At 44.7% G+C, this 19,133-nt stretch overlaps 2 protein-coding genes across 5 annotated transcripts in view; both read left to right on the forward strand.

The window, feature by feature from the left end:
- The window catches only part of ZNF143 (zinc finger protein 143), a 46,502-nt gene extending 34,958 nt beyond the window's left edge, over positions 1 to 11,544 (forward strand). For all 4 annotated transcript variants that reach the window (XM_048485586.1, XM_048485587.1, XM_048485589.1 and 1 more), the window contains 5 exons: positions 3,512 to 3,739; positions 5,068 to 5,216; positions 5,850 to 6,011; positions 9,138 to 9,284; positions 10,784 to 11,544. In XM_048485586.1, coding sequence (XP_048341543.1) covers positions 3,512 to 3,739; positions 5,068 to 5,216; positions 5,850 to 6,011; positions 9,138 to 9,284; positions 10,784 to 10,867 — 770 coding nt within the window. In that variant the 3' untranslated portion in view covers positions 10,868 to 11,544. The remainder of the gene's footprint in view (positions 1 to 3,511; positions 3,740 to 5,067; positions 5,217 to 5,849; positions 6,012 to 9,137; positions 9,285 to 10,783) is intronic.
- A 6,493-nt stretch (positions 11,545 to 18,037) lies between these two features.
- Positions 18,038 to 19,133, forward strand: part of WEE1 (WEE1 G2 checkpoint kinase) — a 35,229-nt gene continuing 34,133 nt past the window's right edge. The window contains exon 1 of the mRNA XM_048485227.1: positions 18,038 to 18,793. Within this exon, the coding sequence (XP_048341184.1) occupies positions 18,254 to 18,793 (540 nt within the window). The 5' untranslated portion in view covers positions 18,038 to 18,253. The remainder of the gene's footprint in view (positions 18,794 to 19,133) is intronic.

Genomic DNA, 19,133 nt, shown 5'->3' on the forward strand with positions numbered 1-19,133 from the left:
GGTTGTCACCTGGCAGGGGAAGGATGTTTTGATTGGTTTATATTGTCTTTGGAAGCTGAATATATTGCACTTTGACTTCTGCTTCTTTTTATCTTAATTGGGTATCTTATATATCTTATATTCTAATAGCCAAGTTGGCCAAATCTTTAGATGGTTAAATCAGGTGATTGGAGTGGTGAGTGGACAAGACGTATGTTTCAAAGGTTTGCAAAAAAATTTGTGAAATCTAAACATTGGGAAATTTAAAAAACCAAAAAAATGATCAATGTAGTGCATGTGGCTTTAAGTAACAGAGTCCCTCAGTGGCTGTTGCTAGGCAACCACAGCTTTCTAGGGCTTGATTCTGTCAATAAAAGGCAGGGGAGAGCCCACCTAGACCTGTTTTGGCCTTTGAGGGAGGACTCATTGGTGCCAGTCCCTGCCCCTCAAATTCCTGGGTTCGAATGTGCTGGCTTGGAGTGGTTGTCAGAGGAGTGGTTGGCCGTCTTCCTGGTGTACCGGTCGCCTAGCGCACCTGGCGACGGCCTGCCACGGCTGCTGGAGGCGGTGGCTGAGTGGGCGTTGTGCTTCCCTCGACTCATTGTCTTGGGGGACTTCAACGTCCATGTGGACGCCGCCTCATGTTCAGCGGCAGTGGACCTGGTGTCATCCATGGCGACGCTGGGACTCTCCCTATTAAACACCGGCGCCACCCATGAAGCCGGTCACACTTTGGACCTGGTCTTTGGGGCAGGAGTGGATATGGCGGTATCCTCTGTTAGCAGAGTGCCATGGTCCGACCATTTTGCCCTGAAGGTCCGGATGGATCGGCCGCGCCAACCCCGTCTAGGCGACGGACTTATTTTTGTCCGCCCGCGGAGACTTATGGAACCGATCGGGTTCCTGAATGCCCTGCGGGACCCTGAGCCCTCTGGTACCCTCGATGAGCAGGTGGTGGACTGGAATTCCAGACTCTCCGATGCCATCGAGGAAATTGCTCCCAAGCGCCCTCTGCGCCCCCGCTCACGGCAGGCTCCTTGGTATACTGAGGAGCTGCGCCAGATGAAGCGGGAACTCAGACGGCTAGAGCGAGCGTGGAGGAAGTCTCGCGACGGAGCGGCACGAACAACCTATAGGACGTTTATGAAGGCCTATGAGTTGGCGATAAGGAGGGTGAAGAGGGCTTATTTTTCATCCTCCCTCGCATCTGCTAGCTCTCGCCCGGCACAATTATTTCGGACCGTTCGGACCCTCACCTCTTTGGTGGAGGGATCCACAAATTCTCAATTGGCTATTGGCTGTGAGGCATTTCAGAGCTTTTTTGTAGATAAAGTCATGTCACTCTGCCGGGACCTTCCAGCCACATTTGATACAGTAAGAGAACTCGAGGCTCCTTCGCCGTCTTCAGGTCCAAGTTTGGACCGGTTTTCCCTGCTCCGCGAGTCCGATGTTGACAGGGTCCTAGCTGCTGTTAGACCTACTACCTGTCCTCTGGATCCGTGCCCCTCCTGGCTAATAAAAGCTTGCCGGGAGGAGTTACGACCCCACCTGTTGAAAATAGTTAACTGCTCCCTTGAGCAAGGAGTGTTTCCGGGTGGGTTGAAGGAGGCAGTGGTCCGCCCACTCTTGAAAAGACCATCCTTAGATCCTGGTGATCTGGCCAATTACCGCCCCGTCTCGAATCTTTCGTTTCTGGGGAAGGTAATGGAGAGAGTGGTGTTGGAGCAGCTTCAGGGTTTCCTGGAGGACACATCGGCGCTCAATCCCTTCCAGTCCGGTTTCCGTGCTGGACATGGGACGGAGACCGTCCTCGTCGCCGTCACAGATACACTCCGCATGCAGCTAGACCGAGGCGGATCGGCGCTGCTGATTTTATTAGATCTTACAGCAGCGTTTGATATGGTCGATCACGACCTTTTGATCCACCGCCTGGCCACCTCTGGAGTACGGGGCACTGTCCTTCAGTGGATTGCCTCGTTTCTCCAGGGTCAGGGTCAGCAGGTATGGTGCGGGGAGGAGGCCTCCCATAGGGCCCCACTTAGTTGTGGGGTCCCCAGAACCTTGCTTTCCCCGCTCTTATTTAACATCTACATGCGACCCCTCGCTCAGCTGGTGCCCGGGAGTTTGGGCTGGGTTGTCACCAATATGTGGATGACATCCAGCTCATTCTGTTGATAGGGCGGCCTCTGCCCCTGTAGCTCTTCAGCACTGTTTGGAGTCGGTAGCTGGTTGGTTGAGGCAGAGCAGGTTAAAACTTAATCCAACAAAGACGGAGGTCCTTTGGCTGGGCCGGGGGGAGAGACCAGGGGAATTCCGGACGCCCGGTCTTGGAGGGGTTGAGTTGGCCCGGTATCTTTGGCCTGCAGCCTGGGGGTCCGCCTGGACTCTTCACTATCGATGGAGGGCCAGGTGGCCCATGTCACCAGGTTGCGTTTTCACCTCCATCAGGCGCGGCTGGCTCCTATCTCTCCCAGTCCGACTTGGCCACTGTGATCCATGCGACGGTCACCTCGAGGCTGGATTACTGTAACTTCGCTCTGGACGCGGGCCTTCCCATGCGACTGATCCGGAAGTTGAAGCTGGTCCAGAATCGGCAGCCCGGCTTCTGACAGGTGGTGGTTATTCAGATCACATCACCCCTGTGCTGCGTTGCCTGCACTGGCTTCCAGTGGAGTTCGGATGCGTCTTCAAAGGTGTTGGTGATGACAACGCTTTAAGGCCTTCTGGCGGCATGGGGCCCTCATACCTACAGGACCGCATCACCCCTATGTCCCAAATAGGCCACTTTCGTTGGCGGCGACAGAGCTACTGGAGATCCTGGCCCTGCGATGGTCGCTGGCTGGCTCACGACCGGGCCAGGGCCTTTCACGGCCCTGGCCTGGTGGAATGCTCTACCTCCAGCTGTCCGGGCCCTCGCGGGACCTTGGTGAGTTCGCAGGGGCCTGTAAGACTGAGCTATTCCACCGGGCCTTTGGGGGGGGCTGGCCGCGGTTTTATCACCCCCCACTGAAGCTGCGTTTACCATCTAGTCGGGCCCTGGTTTCCATCTTGGGCTGACCTACCCCTCCCTTTGTTGGCCTGTGGATCGGGCGCTTTGATATTTGATATTCTGATATTTTGATATTTTGATATTTTAACCAATATGTAATCGAAACTGTACTGGGTTTTATAGTTTTAAGTTTTAAGTGTTGATGAATTGAGCTGCACTCTTGTGTTGATATGTTTTGCTGATTGTCGTTGTATGTGCAGCTATCCTGTGAGCCGCCTCGAGCCCTTTGGGGGTGAGGCGGTTTATAAATCACATAATAAATAAATAATAAATATTCTAAAAACAAAAATAATCACCAAGACTGACTTGGAAAAACATGCCAAACTGAATTGCACTATGATTCAGAACGTCCTACAGCTCTGTACAGTAATAATAATGGTAATAATAATCAATAGTAATAAAAGTATATTGGTATGTTTCAGCTATTTAATTTGCTAGCATGTCATATTCAGTTTTCCTCACTGCCTGTTTTTTTCTGTCTAGGGGAGAAGCCTTATGTATGTACAGTCCCTGGTTGTGATAAACGCTTTACAGAATATTCCAGCTTATATAAACACCATGTTGTACATACACATTCCAAACCATATAACTGTAATCACTGTGGGAAAACATATAAACAAATTTCGACACTTGCAATGCATAAGCGGACAGCGCACAATGATACAGAGCCAATAGAAGAAGAGCAGGAAGCGTTTTTTGAGCCACCTCCAGGTTTGTACTTTATGTTTACTATCTACTTAATTTTCTACCATATGAGCAACCTCACCAGTTATATCTTGCTGATATATTAATATATTTTAACTATGATAGCTAAAACAATAGAGTGAAAATATCATCCACAGGATCATTGATTAGTTAAAAGTTATTTTATTTGCACTGTCTGACAGTGAATGCAGAATCTAGAGACTATCAAAGCAGACCATTTGGATATAGATAGATAGATCGCCATAGAGTGATTAAATTTGTAAATCTCAACCATGTCTCCATCTTGACAATATTTTTTCCTAAGGGTGCTCAGGAGAGATTGTGTTGATGGCCCTCTTAATCTCATCATTCTAAAGTGAGACCAGGGCCTCAACAGGAGCGCTGATCATGTCACCAGGAAAATCCCCCAGAACTTGCAGTAATCCTCGGGATTCCATCCTTCTTCAAGGGCCGACCATTTTGATGGGTCTCCCACCCCTACAGTGGAGGAGCGGCATGTGAAGCTTAAACTAGACCCGTGGTGGCAAAGCTTTGGCACTCCAGATGTTGTGGACTACAATTCCCATCAGCCCCTGCCAGCATGGCCAATTGGCCATGCTGACAGGGGCTGATGGGAATTGTAGTCCACAACATCTGGAGTGCCAAAGCTTTGCCACCACTGAACTAGACCATCAAAGGCATTCTTGATGTGGAGGTTGAAGCCCTCCCAGAATCACTGCTCTGGGAGCTTCCAAGACTTCCTCTGCCAGCTCAGACAGAGAGGCAGCAGGGGAGTGGTATACCAGCAGCAACCCAAACGTATCTTTCTAACCATGCACCAAAAACAGAATGGATGGGCCATCTGGTGAGGGTGATGGAATTCCTATGGACCACGGCCAGTCCCCCACCAGCCTCGGCTGGTGCTGCGCACAGTAACCCAGGAGGCAGAGCTGCTTAAATGCCGGAACCCCGGTTCACCCATCTAAGTCTCCATGATGCACACCAGGTTGGCCCCCTTATCCCAAAACAAGTCCTGGATGAGGTAAGATTTATTTTGGACTGACCTGGCATTCAGAAGCAGCATCACCGGGCTGGTGGGCTGGACAACATGTGCCACTACTCTCTCAAGGATGTGGGGGGCAGAGTAGAAGAGGTGACAGCATGCAGATATCTAGGATCCCTTCTCTGCAACCTAACTCTCTGTGCCCCAACACCATCGTTCTCCTGCCTGTCAGCGCTGAAGTATGACCTCCAGGCTACCTCTCATCCTCCCTTATTTTTAGTATATTTTCTCCTTATTTTTGGTATATTTTAGCCTACAAGTAAACTAAGTTCTTCTTCCTTTGATCAAATAGGTCAAGGTGAAGATGTTCTCAAAGGATCACAGATAACATATGTAACAGGCGTAGAAGGAGATGATGTTGTTTCTGCACAGGTTGCTACAGTGACTCAAACAGGGCTCAGTCAGCAAGTGGCTCTTATTTCCCAAGATGGAACTCAGCATGTAAGTACTGTGCAATTCAAAGCTGAATCTGCAAAATGGGTTTCAAAATTTGAAATAGTGTTTACATTTAGTTATCCCATTTGTTTACCCATGCAAATATTGGAATCCATGAAGTTTAGCTTTATAATATCTGAAATAATTACCAGTTCTGGCTTGGCAAAATCTAATTAATAGTTATTGACATTGTTCTTCAGACAGATGTTACATATGCCTGGTGGTTCCAAAATTTATTTCTGCAATCTGCTTACTGCTACTATTAGGATAATATCTGATAACAATCTAAAATAATACATATGAACAACTTTAGTAAGGAAAACATTTACGATAAGGTTCTCAGTTATGAAACCAGCCTAATATAGAGATTTTAGTAAAGCTACTGTCAAGTTTTGACTCTTATTTTGTTCTTCAATATCCTTTTACAGCGACTTTCATTCATGGAGCACAGTTTGTTTGTTTTTAACTTTCCCTCTCCTGCTGTTCCTGGGGTGCAGGGTGAGACAGGAATGTTGCATTCCATAAGTTGAAATCATTCCATTGACAGAAATGCTTTGTGAATCCAAGTTAGTGTGATTAAAATTTAGGGCACAAATGTAGCTCTTGTTAGATTAATTAACAATTTATGTTCTATTTCAGGTTAATATATCTCAGGCTGACATGCAGGCTATTGGAAATACAATCACTATGGTAACTCAAGATGGCACAACCATCACAGTCCCTGCCCATGATGCAGTTATTTCTTCTGCAGGGACACATTCTGTGGCAATGGTTACAGCAGAGGGCACTGAAGGACAACAGGTAAAAAAACTACAGTCTCACAAATATCTCACAAAATATTTAAGATAATTTTGCAGCCTGCATAATGTTAAAGCCTTAGAGAGCTACAGATGTAGTAACTAGAATATGCCCTCTTAGCTGTGTAATAATTTACATCATGAAGCTCTATGCATGATGCCATTCTACAGAACTAGAGCCAGTGCAGTATAGTGGTTAAAAATAGGTAGACTCTAATTTGGAGAACTGGGTTTGATTCCCCACTCCTCCACATTAGGACTCTCATCTGGTGAACTAGATTTGTTTCCCCTCTCCCACACATGAAGCCTGCTGGGTGACCTTGGGCTAGTTGCAGTTCTTCAGAACTCTCTTGTGGAGAAAGGAAGGGAAAAGGAGTTTGTAAGATGCCTTGAGATTCATTACAGGAGAGAAAGGCAGGATATAAATAAAAAGTCGTCCTCTTCCTCCCCCTCCTCCTTCCACTATTACAAGAAAATTTACAGTATTATCTCAAAGCTTTTGTGTGGCTTACAGACATCAAACAATAATAAAAAAGCAAAAGAATGCACATTTGAGTTTGCAAACAGCTAATTATAATCACCTGATCTTTTAATAGTCCCCCCCCCCCCCGCTTTGGGTTGCTAAGAACTCATATACTCCCTTTTGTTTCCTCTGAACTATTAAAGGCCTTAAAATAATTAGAATATTGTGCCCAGAAGGAAATTAGCTTCTAGTGTTCTGGTGTAACTTTTGAATTTAGTGAGATTTTGTCGTTGGCCAGTTTGTCAGTTTCTTATCACCACAGCACTGTTTGAAGCTTCTGAATAGGGTTCAGAGACGGCCTCCTGACCTCACACCATGGCTAACTGTGGCCAGATCACCCTTTGAGGAAAAGCCACAGCACATCAGCCACAGAGGAAACCAGCCACAGAGGAAACCTGGAACTCCATTTACAGATATGGGTCTAATGGTACCCCCAAGCTGTGAACCTTTATTTTATCTATTTGTTTAAAACATTTGTATGCTACCATTTCACCTAGTTAAAGCCCACATGATAGAACCTTCTCTTTCAAAGGGAGTAAATCCCCATCCAGTACATGCTGATTTGACCTGATTATCTACATGATTAACCAACAATACTTTAATCATATCTGGATTAAGTCTCAAACTATTTGCCCTTATCTAGCTCTTTATAGCCTCCCAAAGAAACCGTTCAGAACATCCACATATTTACCCAGTTCATCTGAAAAGAGCAGTAGAGCTGGATATCATCAGTATATTAATGACACCTTTTTCAGATCTCTTGACTTCATGTTGCTATAGTTAGATAAATCACTATGGAACCCCATAGCACAGATTTCAGAGATCCAAACAGCTCTCCTCCTCCATGCCACTTTCTGATACTAGTCAACCAGATAGGAACATGACCTATTTTGACTAGCCAATACAGAAGGATATTTTGGTTGACAGTTATAAAAAGTTCCCAGTTAATCCAGAATATCAATGGAGATGCACTCCCCATGCCTTTTTCTCATAATAAAGATAGTCATTTTTAATTGATTGATTTCTATCCCATCCTTTCCAGACAAGGTCAGGCTCAAGGCAACTGACAGCAAAATTCAGCAGTTAAAAACATATTACATAAAAATTATGCTTAAAATTATCTTTTGAACACTCAATTCTATTAAAAATTCCAGATAGCACCTGTTAGTTAGTCAAAGGAGGCGGGAGGAAAAGGAAAAAACAACAAGGAATAACCAAGGCAAGGGAAGAAATGGGGAATAACAGTAGGTAAAGATGATATAGGTGGGGTGGGGTGGGAGGACAGTAAAGATGGAAACAGCCTTAGGACTGGTGGAACATCTCTGAGGGATTCTGCAAAGCATAAATATAACATCTTTAGGACATTACAAAAAGATCCGTTTTGCGATTTTGTGTTCCCACAGCACAGGAGAACACAAGTGTCGCCAGCCAAAACAGATCTATTTTCTTCCTACTGCATGTAACTCTTGTCAGTTTCACAGAAGTGCCCACCATTTTGTGTACTGCTGGAGATTCTCTGAGAAGTTTCCGACAAAGGTTTTCTCTGCTTGCAGCTCATCTGTTTTCTATTTCACTGTAAAAAGTAGATGAATAAAGTTTGTTTAGCCTAGCCATCCCGTGTGTGTGTCGTTTTTCTTTTTTATTTATTTGTTTTGAGGGGGCTGTCTGCAAAGCTGCAGCAACACAACTATGCACATATTGCAGCTTCTCTGATCATGTCATTGTAGCTTCGCAGATAGCCCGCTCAAAATAAAAAGGAAAAACAACCCATACACTGGATTGCTAGGCTAAACAAACTTTATTCATCTACTTTTTACAATGAAATAGCAAACAGATGAGCTGCAAGCAGAGGAAACCTCCGTGGAGAATTTCTTGCAGCCCACAAAATAGCAGGAGCAAGCAGCAGAAACAAAGGTAAGAGGTCTGGACAGGAGAAATAAAGTGTTTCCTGCCTACTGGTGTTCACTCAGCAGGCAAGAATCATCTTCAAATTGGGTTAGTGAGAAAAGACCACTAGTTTAGTGATTTTTGAAAAACCTGGGTTGAAAGAAATATAACAGGCTGGACTCATTTTGGGGAACAGAGTTACATGAAGTTCTTCTAAAGATGTTATATTTGTGCTGTGCGAAATCCACCTCTGTCTTATAGATCCTGCAGAATTGAGCTAGATTCTGCCGGGCCTGGCAGAGGATTCCGCCAGAGCCAGATGCTTTTTGGGTCAGAGACCACCAGAAAATTGTCCCCAGCTGAGTGTAATGCTCTTGGGAGGGGGGGGGGGTTTACTAGGTAACCAAGCTTATATTAGTCCAAAAGCTGGAACTACTAGAATTGGCAAAAGGCCGTTGTCTCCTTCTACATTTGGGATATCATAAACAGCTGTCAAGCAGGTAAAAGGAGCCCAGGGTCAGTCTGGATGTCCCCTTCTGTCTGAGAAGGGGTTGTTGGTTGACAAATATGCCAGATGCACACCATTTTTGCAAGGTGAAGTTGGCTTACTCCCTGGGTAAAACCCATTGGCTCTCTGTAGAATATTAGTAATGATTTGTGCATGAAACATTTTTAAATGTTTAGATTTTCAATATGTAGCTTTATGTGTTTCTTATGAAGGTTGCCATTGTGGCTCAGGATTTAGCAGCCTTCCATAGTGCTTCACCTGAAATTGGACATCAGCAACATGGGCATCATTTAGTTACAGCAGAATCTAGACCTGTTACATTGCTGGCTACATCCAATGGAACACAAATTGCAGTTCAGGTAAGTAGAAAAATAATGTTTAAATGTGTGCTTCTACTCTCAGTTATGTGTGCTTGATTTGCAATATAAACATGTATATCTTTTTGAGTGTAGTTATTTGTATAAACATACATGATATGGTCTGTAGTGCTGTGCTTTTGCACTTGCAGAGCAACTGCAATGGCCTGTTCTAATGCAGTCTTAGAATTGGATAAATTAGTTAAAGTCATCTGAGCATCATATCCCTGTGTGTCAGGACACTAAATGCATTTGGCTACTGTCAGGACCCCCGCTGACATGGCTCAAAGAAAGAGCCCGAGGAGCCAGAAACATAGTCTCGGGTAGAGCAGGGAACTCCAGGAGACTCCTGCCTGGAAGATGCCCTAGGGCCCACCTGTTCCAGAGGCTGACCATGAGGAGCCTGCAGCAGACCTAATCACCAATCCAGAACTGACCCCACAAGCCCACCAAGATCTGCCTCCACCCAACAAAGAAAAAAACTGTAACCCCAGCTTCCAAGTCACAAAGACTGTAAACAATATCTTCTTAATTTACCAAAAAAGTTGTAGTAAATCAACAATGTGTATAGTTTCCAACAAAATGCCTTTTAAATGTCATCAAACCTAAAAAAAATTGTCCTCCAACAGGTCCAACAGTTTGATCAAAAAAATAAAATGGGGGTGATAAATCCTCCATTTTATCTAAATAATATTCTACCACCTGTCTGGCTTCCTCATGAGGAATGTTGGTGTAAAGTGCTGTGACATCTAAAGTAAGAAGATTTGTGCCTGCAGGAATTTTTAAACCCTCAATCTTTTTAATAAAATCAGTTGTCTCACTAATGTGAGTGTCAGAAGCTTTAACAAAGGGTTGTAGGGATACAGCTGATTTATAAGAAGGTTGAGGGCTTAAAAATTCCTGTAGGCACAAGTTTCTTTACTTTACTGCAACATTTCCCTTTAAAAAGTGCGCTCAACTTCAGAGCAATTGTGTGACAGAAAATCTAACCTGCATCATATATGGAGGCTGTTGCATAATTAAAAATCTGATCTGAAGCAAAAGGCTGCTTGAATGGGGAAACACATTGGTGCTTAATGGGCCTTAGTCAGCACTATCAGATTGCTTAAAGATTGCTATTAATAAGAAGACAAAATATAATGATGAAATCCAGGATCCAAAAATTGTGCAACTTCTACAGCATACCAGAGGGAGCTTTGATTGTATATTTCTCAGGCTGTAGTTAATGCTCCAAGTTTTATGGCAAACTGCTTTTGAGACTGATGGGGATTCAACACTCATTTAAAACACAGCTTGCTATTCAAAGGGAAAAATAGTTTATGCTGCTCACTTGCTATTACAGCTGCATACATAAAAATATGACTGATACATACTTTTCTCTCTTGTACATCTGAGCCAGTTAATTAAATATAGTGCAAAATGTAATTTACAATATCTGCTTCAAAGTAAAACCCTCAAAATATATTTCAACATATATTGCAATTTTTTAAAATTTGTTTCAGCTTGGAGAACAGCAGTCTTTGGAAGAAGCCATTAGAATAGCTTCTAGAATACAACAAGGTGAAACACCAGGAATTGATGATTAACTCTTCCTAAAAGAACTGTGGAATTAATTATATTTTATTTTCAATCAACAAATGTGTGGCCAACTGACATCCATAAAAAGTTTAACATATTCTTGCTGACTAATATTGTGCACACATTTTATGCAAGAGTGAAGAACGTTTCATGTCTGTGATGTTTGTGTACACGAACATTGGGAAATAGATGAATACCACCTATCGGATTGATTCTCTATTCAGGAATATGGAATTAAGATTTCCTGTTTAGATTTCCTTTGTGTATAATTACATCAGATTCCAGACCAGACTACAGACAAGCTGCATCTGCTTTAGAACTACTGGAATTAATTTGAAGCCACACCAAACTGAATGAAGACTTTACTGAAGATTTCAGATGTTTAAACCATAACAAAAATCATCATTTCAAAAACCTTTTGCAAAGAGAACACTTTTTATTGGTTCCTAATTTACACAAGAGTTTTGAATTCTGAGACCTTTGTAAATAGTACATTTTGAATTGTGTTTAATACACAAGTTGAAGATGCATCTTGTTTAGTTTTTGCCTATTATCTCACTGATTGTAAATACATGCTGAAAGTGCTAAATATATTAAGTTTGAATTGAATTATGTACAAAAGAGGAGCTTTGCTTGTTCAATATTAAAGGAAGTAAATGTAATAAAATATATCTGTTTTGTTGCATATCAGTAGATCTTAATTTTATCATGGCCATATTTGTGGATACTTAAATCCAGAGACTGGAGCTAATAACAGACAAGACCAATTTTTCTGTGTGTGTTTGTGTACTGTCAAGTCACAGCTGACTTATGTGGTGACTCCATAGTCACCACATTGCCTGCCTCTGTGTGGAGCTTGTGGGCCAGAGCCAGCAGTATAGAGGGATCAAGAGAAGCTGGCTTCAATCTGAGCTTGGCTGAGTCCAGGCTTGGATCTAGCTCTAAGCCTACAGCTTAGTGCTGCATCCAAGCCTGGCCTTACTGGGCTCAAATGGGTCCTTGCTGCTCCTATCTCCACATGGAGATGTGTGTGTGTGTGGGGGGGGGGGGTAATCCCGACTGGCCCTGTTTACAATCTTCACTCAGGCCAGCCTTCAACTGCACTCCTGAGCAGGCACAGTTGTGGGGGCAGGGCTTGACTACAAAATGCACCCCCCAGAAGTGGCACCCAGGGTTGAGACTCCCCCATCCCCTATATTACTATTGTCAAACAAAGCCATACAACCTCCCTCCAATTGTGCAGGGAGGTGACTCCTCCTCTGGATGCAGCATGGGCTTATGGCGGCAGAAGTGCTCTCTCCAGGGTACTTACGCCAGTGAAGGGGCATTTATGCTGTTGCCCAGTTGCTTTGGAGCCCTGGGATGCCCAGCTATGGCACCCAACTCTCCACCGGTGCTACCCTGATTCCCCAAGCTTAGTCAGCTTCCACACCGGTTTAGTCGCCTTGCCCCCGCAAAGCAGGGCTTGAACATACACCTTCATTTTCATGGCGTGTCTCCACTTCCCCTTACAGGCGAGTTAAAGGTAAGGGTTTTTTAAAAAACTGTTTGGCTTTCCAATGGCGGGTAAAACAGTGGGCATGACAGCTCTGGATTGGACTATTAATATTCTGTAAAGTCATGATACAGATATGAGAGAGAATCTTTCATATTATTTAATCTAACAATCTACTAGTCAAACAATACCGACTGTTATGTATCCAGTGAAAAACTTCAGTCTGAGTTTGGGTCGAGTGCAGGGAAGCATAGAGCTATGAATTGGCTGAGGCATCCTGGGAATGGATAATTTTGCTCTCTTTTTAGGGATTTGACATAGGGTAGTGAATCTGACAAAAATTCCATAAGATCCCAATGTGCTCTTTCCTCAAACACGGGTTGCACTGTCTTGGACCTTCAACTCACTAAGGGAAGTGGTAAGAGCATAACAATATTGTGTATTACATTACAATTATTATTATTGTGTGGCCTAAAAATCCAATAGTCCAACAGCAATGGAAAAAATGCATACAGGGCTAGCTGGTGTTTTTTGGCTAAGATTTGTTGTTTCAAAAATTTTCTCCTTGTAACTTTTTAGGACAAGAGTAAAATTCTAATTCCATTAAAATTTCAGGATTGGGAGTTCACCTCAACATTGCTTTCTAATTATTAAACCAGAGACCAAGGATTCTATGGACATAGTTCTCACTCCCTCTAGTCAAAGGAGCACAGTTGTTGATTACACAATGTTGTTCTGCTAATCAGCTTTAGTTAAGATTGTTTGGTTAAGTGAAAAAGGGTAAGCAGTAACAATGTTATCAATCCAACATGGCTTGAGAAAGACATAAGTAAGAATACCAAGGTCAAAATGGCCTAAGATAATTTGTTGTCCAAAAAATACAAAGAGCCAGGATGGTGTAGTGGCTAGTGTTGGATTAGAATGGGGGGGGGATCCAGCCTCAAATCCCCACTATTCCGTGGAAATCTGCTGGGTGACCTCGGGTCAGTCACACGCTCTCAGCCTTTCTAACCTCACACAAGTGTTTTGAGATTAATAGGGGAGACGGGGGCACCATGAATACCATGTAGGCTGTTCTGAACTCCTTCAAGAAAGGACAGGGTTAAATGTAATCATATATAAACATATCTATAAAAGTATCAGGAACATTACTTTTAAAATGATTATGTAGCAGCTACTTGTGAAACAGCTCTTTCACATCATTGCATTTGTTAACCCACTATTGCCATATTTGCTCGGGGCCTAGCCCTGACATTGGTCAGAATGCAGTTACCTGCCTCAAGCACCAGATTTGGGATATTATTAAGGGGATAAAATGTTACATTATTTAGTTTAATGATATATTGTAACCACCACTATTGGGCCTCAAGCTCCAAGCAGTACAATTCTAAGGAGTGTTACTTCTGTCTAAGCCCATTCGTTTAAATGGGGTTAGAGTGAAGTAGCTCTTCTTAGGACTGCACTGAAAATGTCTTAGACATTCTCTGAATCTTTCTTAAATTATTTGTGTTATATAAAAAAGGACAAATTCTAAAACTGCATGCAGAGATTAGGCTTTATGTTCACAGTACAAATTGACATAAGCCTCACATGCTCTCATCTTCATTATCCATCTGATTTTCAACCTTAACTCATGGTTGCCAGACCTTTGCTTACATTTCATCATGGACTTTTGGAGGCTGGACAAGTACAGGTTTGATGGTTATAGCATCTTTACACCTTGCAGAATTGCTCAGCAGGAAACAAGGTGGCAAATGGTACAGTTAACTGCCACAGATTGCTGGGGGTATCTGTCTTCATGGCCCAAACAGGAGACCACAAAATTAAGGATGCAGTAGACCCACTACCCATTCCTTCCACTAGATTAAGAATGAAAGACAAATGAATACTAGGAATATCCATAATGTAGTATTGTTACTTAGAAAGTGGTTAGTGCACAACCTTTTGTTATAAAATTAAAGAGGTCAATATGTACTGTTTAAATAGACTTGGCCCCATTGAAGTGGATATAGCAAGTGAAATTCAAAATCAGGATTCATAAGAAGATATCCAGATTTCTTGGGAGCATGCATCTAGTGCTTTGAAACCATGTTAACCATCCCATTGATCTTGGGAGTTTATCAAGGGAAAGCAAAAGAGAACCTCCTAGCATGTGTTTCCTGAAAAAAGACACGAGCTCCACAGCAGCAAGGGCAGTGTATCATATCTACAGGTCCTGATCATCCTTATCACACTCTTCTGCACCTGCTCCATTTTGTCCACGTCCACACCAGTGGTCCATTTAGTCCAGCACCCTGTCTCACACTCTGGCCAACCAGTTCCTCTGGATGTCCCACAAGAGTGCCTGGAGACCAAGGCCTTCTCCTGATGTTGCCTCCTGCCACTTCTATTTAGAGATTTAATGAGTCTGAATGTGAAGGTTCCCTTTAGTCACCATGGGCAGTAGTAGCCACTGTTAGACCCAGAGGTCGGCAACCTTTGCTATCAAAACAGTCATTTTTGTTTTCCACCTACCCAAAGAAAAAACTGGAGCTACAAAACATATTTGAGCCTTATAATGAAGGTAACACAGTCCATTAAGTCTAAATTAGCCTATCAACATTACTAATAAATCTAATTGAGCATTCAATAATATGTTTGGCCATATGTGACTATACTCTGCAGTGGACTATATGATTATTTGGTACTTTAACTTTGCATTTCCATTACAATATTACCATGTTTTGCTGCATTTATGAATGACCTTGGGCCATAACAGCAGACTGACTAACCAGGAGTAAGTCAAGATGGTATTGGTAATGACTTCTTAATACAGCACGTAATAATGAAATTCACCAGCACAAAACACATTGAGTATCACCCACACTTGTTGCTTTAAAAGGAAATTGGATAAGCTCATGGAGAAGGACTCTATTAGTCATGTCAGTTAAACAAAGCCTCCAGGTTCAGAGGCAATACACTTCTGCCCATCAACTGCAGGAGAAATGCTGCAAGGGAAGGCTGTTGCCTTTAACCTTGAAAATATGGGATGTTTTATTTTCAAATCCTTTCCTAATTATTCCCAACATATTTTGGATTTTTTTTACTCCTGCAGCACACAAGGTTGACACTTTAATTGAGCTATCTACCATGACCCCAAGATAGTTTCCCTTCAGTTTCAGCAGATTCAAATTCCGTAGGCTATATCTGAATCTCGATTTTTTGTTACAGTGTGCAAACCTTACATTTACCAACGTTGAACTTCATCTGTCCCTCTGTTGTTCACATACCCAATTTGCAAAGACCCTCCTGGAGCTCTTCTCAGTCACCCTTGCTTTCCAACTTCTTGAATCATTTTATTCATCTGCAAACATGCCTGCTACAGTACTCAACCCTAGTTCCAGATCATTTATGAACAAATTAAATAGTACTGGCCCCAATACCCAACCTTGTGAGACCCCACTGCTTACTTCCTCCATTGGGAAAACTGTCCAAGTATTCCTACTCTTTGTTTCCTGACATTTAGCCAATGTTTAATTCATAAAAGAACCGGTCCTTTTATTTCATGGCTGCTAAGTTTACTCAGAAGTCTTTAGTGAGGTACTTTGTCCAAATCCTTTGGATAGTCCAAGTAAACAATGCCTACCAGATCACTGTTATCTACATGCTTGTTCACTTTTTCAAAGAATTCCAAAAGATTGCTGAGGCAGGAGTCCCTTACAGAATCCATGCTGATTTTTTTTCTCAGCAGGCTTTATTCCTCTACGTACCTAGTATTTTTTTCTTTGATTACAATTTCAGCCAATTCATCTGGAACAGACATTAGGCCAACTGGTCCATAATTTCCAGGTTTCCTCTGGTCCCCTTTAAAAATCAGTGTAGCATTTGATACTCTCCAGTCTTCTGGTACAGAAGCTGAATTTAGTGATAACGGATTTGTAAATCCACACAGCATTTTAAAAAGTCATAGAATAGGATTATAAGCAGTGTCCCAAATACTTAATATCACGATCTGGTAAAATAAAACAGAGGCTTGGTGGCAATCTCAATATGAACAAAATTTATAAACTTTCATGAGTTAGAGCTCTGATTGATGCAAGTAACCCACCAAATCAGGAAAATGTATGCTGGAATTTTTTTTTAGAGGATTTGTTTTTATTGCTACAGACTAACCTTTCACAAGTACTCTTCCCAGTAAATGTACTTAAGGTTATAACAGCAAAACAATAGGGTGTAATCAGCCAAGGATTCTACACATTCAGTTTCTTATTGTCACTATTTCTTAAGAAATCTGCATGCCATTTTTCCCTAAGTCAAAGCAATTTACATAATAATTAAACAAAAACACTGTTCAATGGAGCTTTGAGGGAGCTCAATATGTGTTCAGTACAAGAGTCAAACTGAGATTTACTTTTAGGAGTGGGGCGGGGAAGAATTTTGGCTTTGGGGGGAAGCTTGTATTTTTCAGTTAGCCACCAATATTTTTATCCAGTTCTACAGAAAGTGTTTTTAAGCAACACTTCCGCATGGTGACTTCTTATAAATATATCCAGATGCTGGCAATGGACTCAAGGCCGGTGTTCTTTTTAAGCACAAGTTGAGCTTTTGACTTTGTTTTCAACTCCTCCCATTGTGTGACTTGAGGAGAGACAGGTTCTCCGCAGGCAGTTTATGACCGTAGGCGATTTCTGCTTGGGCCGGATGGATAGTCCAGTGATTCTTCTTGCCGCTTCGAGCTTCCCTTGAGTAGTGGCATTTAAAAAGGCAGCGTGCCTTTCGTCGCTAGCTACTAGGTCGGGGCGCTGGAGCTTTGCATGGGCTCGATTCTCCTACGGTTTCGGCCGATGTATTTGTTAGGGCCGTCCGTTTAACCAGGCGCTGTATTTAAGGCCAAAGTGATGAAAGGGACTGCGGACTACAGAACAATTCCAGGAAGTTAACTGTGTTGGTTCTGTTAAGAGTCAGAAGCAAACAGCAGTCCTGCAGCAGTTTTTTTCAGTCCGACATTCCCTCCACATAAGCTTTTTAAAAAAAGCAATTAATTTTTAGGGTGCCACAAAAATCCGGTTTCTTTTTGCCTAAAGCTAGAGAGAGGCCGATCACCGCAAAGGAAAAATAAAAGAAACATGGCGCTCCGCTTTTCCCAAGCTGGCAGAGAGGTCCATTCCAGCAGCATCAAGACCCGCACATCACTCACACTCGCGAGTAATTCTTACTATGCACTCTCAGAGCCTAGTCCCGTTCAGTTCAATAAAATGTCCTAAGTTCGATTTTCAACGGCAAATACTGAACCAGAAGAAAGGAGCTGCTGTCGGAGGGTCTCGCTACAGGCTGCCAGCGAATGAGAAGATTCACCTTTACAGCCAGCCAGTTTCGGTCAATCGTAGCGGCCACCTTTGTTGACTCGAACCTCGCTTGATAAGGCGTAGCAGCTCCACAACCAGGCCAGCCTGTCTACTCAGTGCTCTCCTGGCTGACGGGAGTTACTCCCTCGCCGACCCTTTTCCACTACTTATGCAAAGCCGAGGTCAACCCCTCGCCGGACATTCACCCTGCACGGAAACCCACGGCAGCTCAACCACGCCCCCTTTTAGCCCCGAATTCGCGCCAAAGAGCCGCCTGACGTCAGGGTGGGAGACCCCGCCTCCTGTCCCCAGTGTTTTCAAACGGAGGGGGCGTGTGTGATTGGTCGGCGTGACTGCCACGTGACTAACGGTCGCGGGAAAGCCGCGGAGTCTGAACAGGCAAGGGTGGCTGCGTGGGTCGCGCATTTGCCAGCGGCTAGTAGGACCACCGCGGAGCCGTGCCAGGGCAGTCGCGTGAACGCGCGAGCAAGGGTTTCGCCGCCGGAGTCGGGGTCGCGTGTACCCGGTGTGGAGGAGGTCAGAGATAGTGACGATCCGTCTTTCGGGGCGCCGTCATGAGTTCCCTGAGCCGGCAGCAGCAGCAGCAGCAGCAACCGGCGGTCGGCGCGCGGCGGCTCTCAGCGCGGCGGGCCATGGCCACCATCCGGCAGAAGCTGCTGTTTTCGGGCGGTGGGAGCGACTGTGAAGAGGAAGACGAGGAGGAGGAGGAGGAGGAAGAAGAGGGCGGCAGCGGCAACAGCACCGGGGAGGACTCGGCCTTCCAGGAGGCCGACTCTCCCCTCTCGGTCAGCCGCACTCCGGCTCGAGGAGAGCCTCCTCCGCCGCGGACACCGGAGGGGGTTGCGATGGAGCTGGCGCCGCCCGCGATGCCTGGCGACGAGGGGGACTCCTGGGAGGAGGAAGGTTTCGGATCCTCGTCCCCGGTCAAATCCCCCGGCGCTTATTTCATGGCCGGCTCGCCGCCTCTGAAGGGCCCCCCGGGCCAGTACGCCCCTCAGCCGGCTGCGTCGCCTCCACGGCCCGACTACCCCGGCACGCCGCCCCACAAGACCTTCCGCAAACTGCGCCTCTTCGACACGCCGCACACGCCGAAGGTGAGCGAGGAGCCCCCGCGGGCTGCCCTACGAAGGGCCGCGGGTGGGGAAGACGGAAGGGCTGGGAGCTGACCGGGGTGGGCCGGGTCGCCGCCGCCGCCCTCCCGCCGGTTGTGTTGGGCGTGATCCTGTGGCGGCGCCCCAGTCTCCTGTCGGGGTTTCTTTCGTTCAAGCACGTGGGAGCCCCGTCCTCCTCCGTGGTTTCTGTGGACGGACACACTCGCGAAGGGTGGCCCAAAGGCCGCCAAGCCTCCTACCGTACAACTGCCCGGTCTTTCGGAGGAGTTGGCGAGGGCCGGCTTTTACCTTTTGGGCCAAGAAGGCTGTTGGATAAAGATAC

Source organism: Sphaerodactylus townsendi, linkage group LG02, assembly GCF_021028975.2.
Source record: "Sphaerodactylus townsendi isolate TG3544 linkage group LG02, MPM_Stown_v2.3, whole genome shotgun sequence".
Lineage (NCBI taxonomy): Eukaryota > Metazoa > Chordata > Lepidosauria > Squamata > Sphaerodactylidae > Sphaerodactylus > Sphaerodactylus townsendi.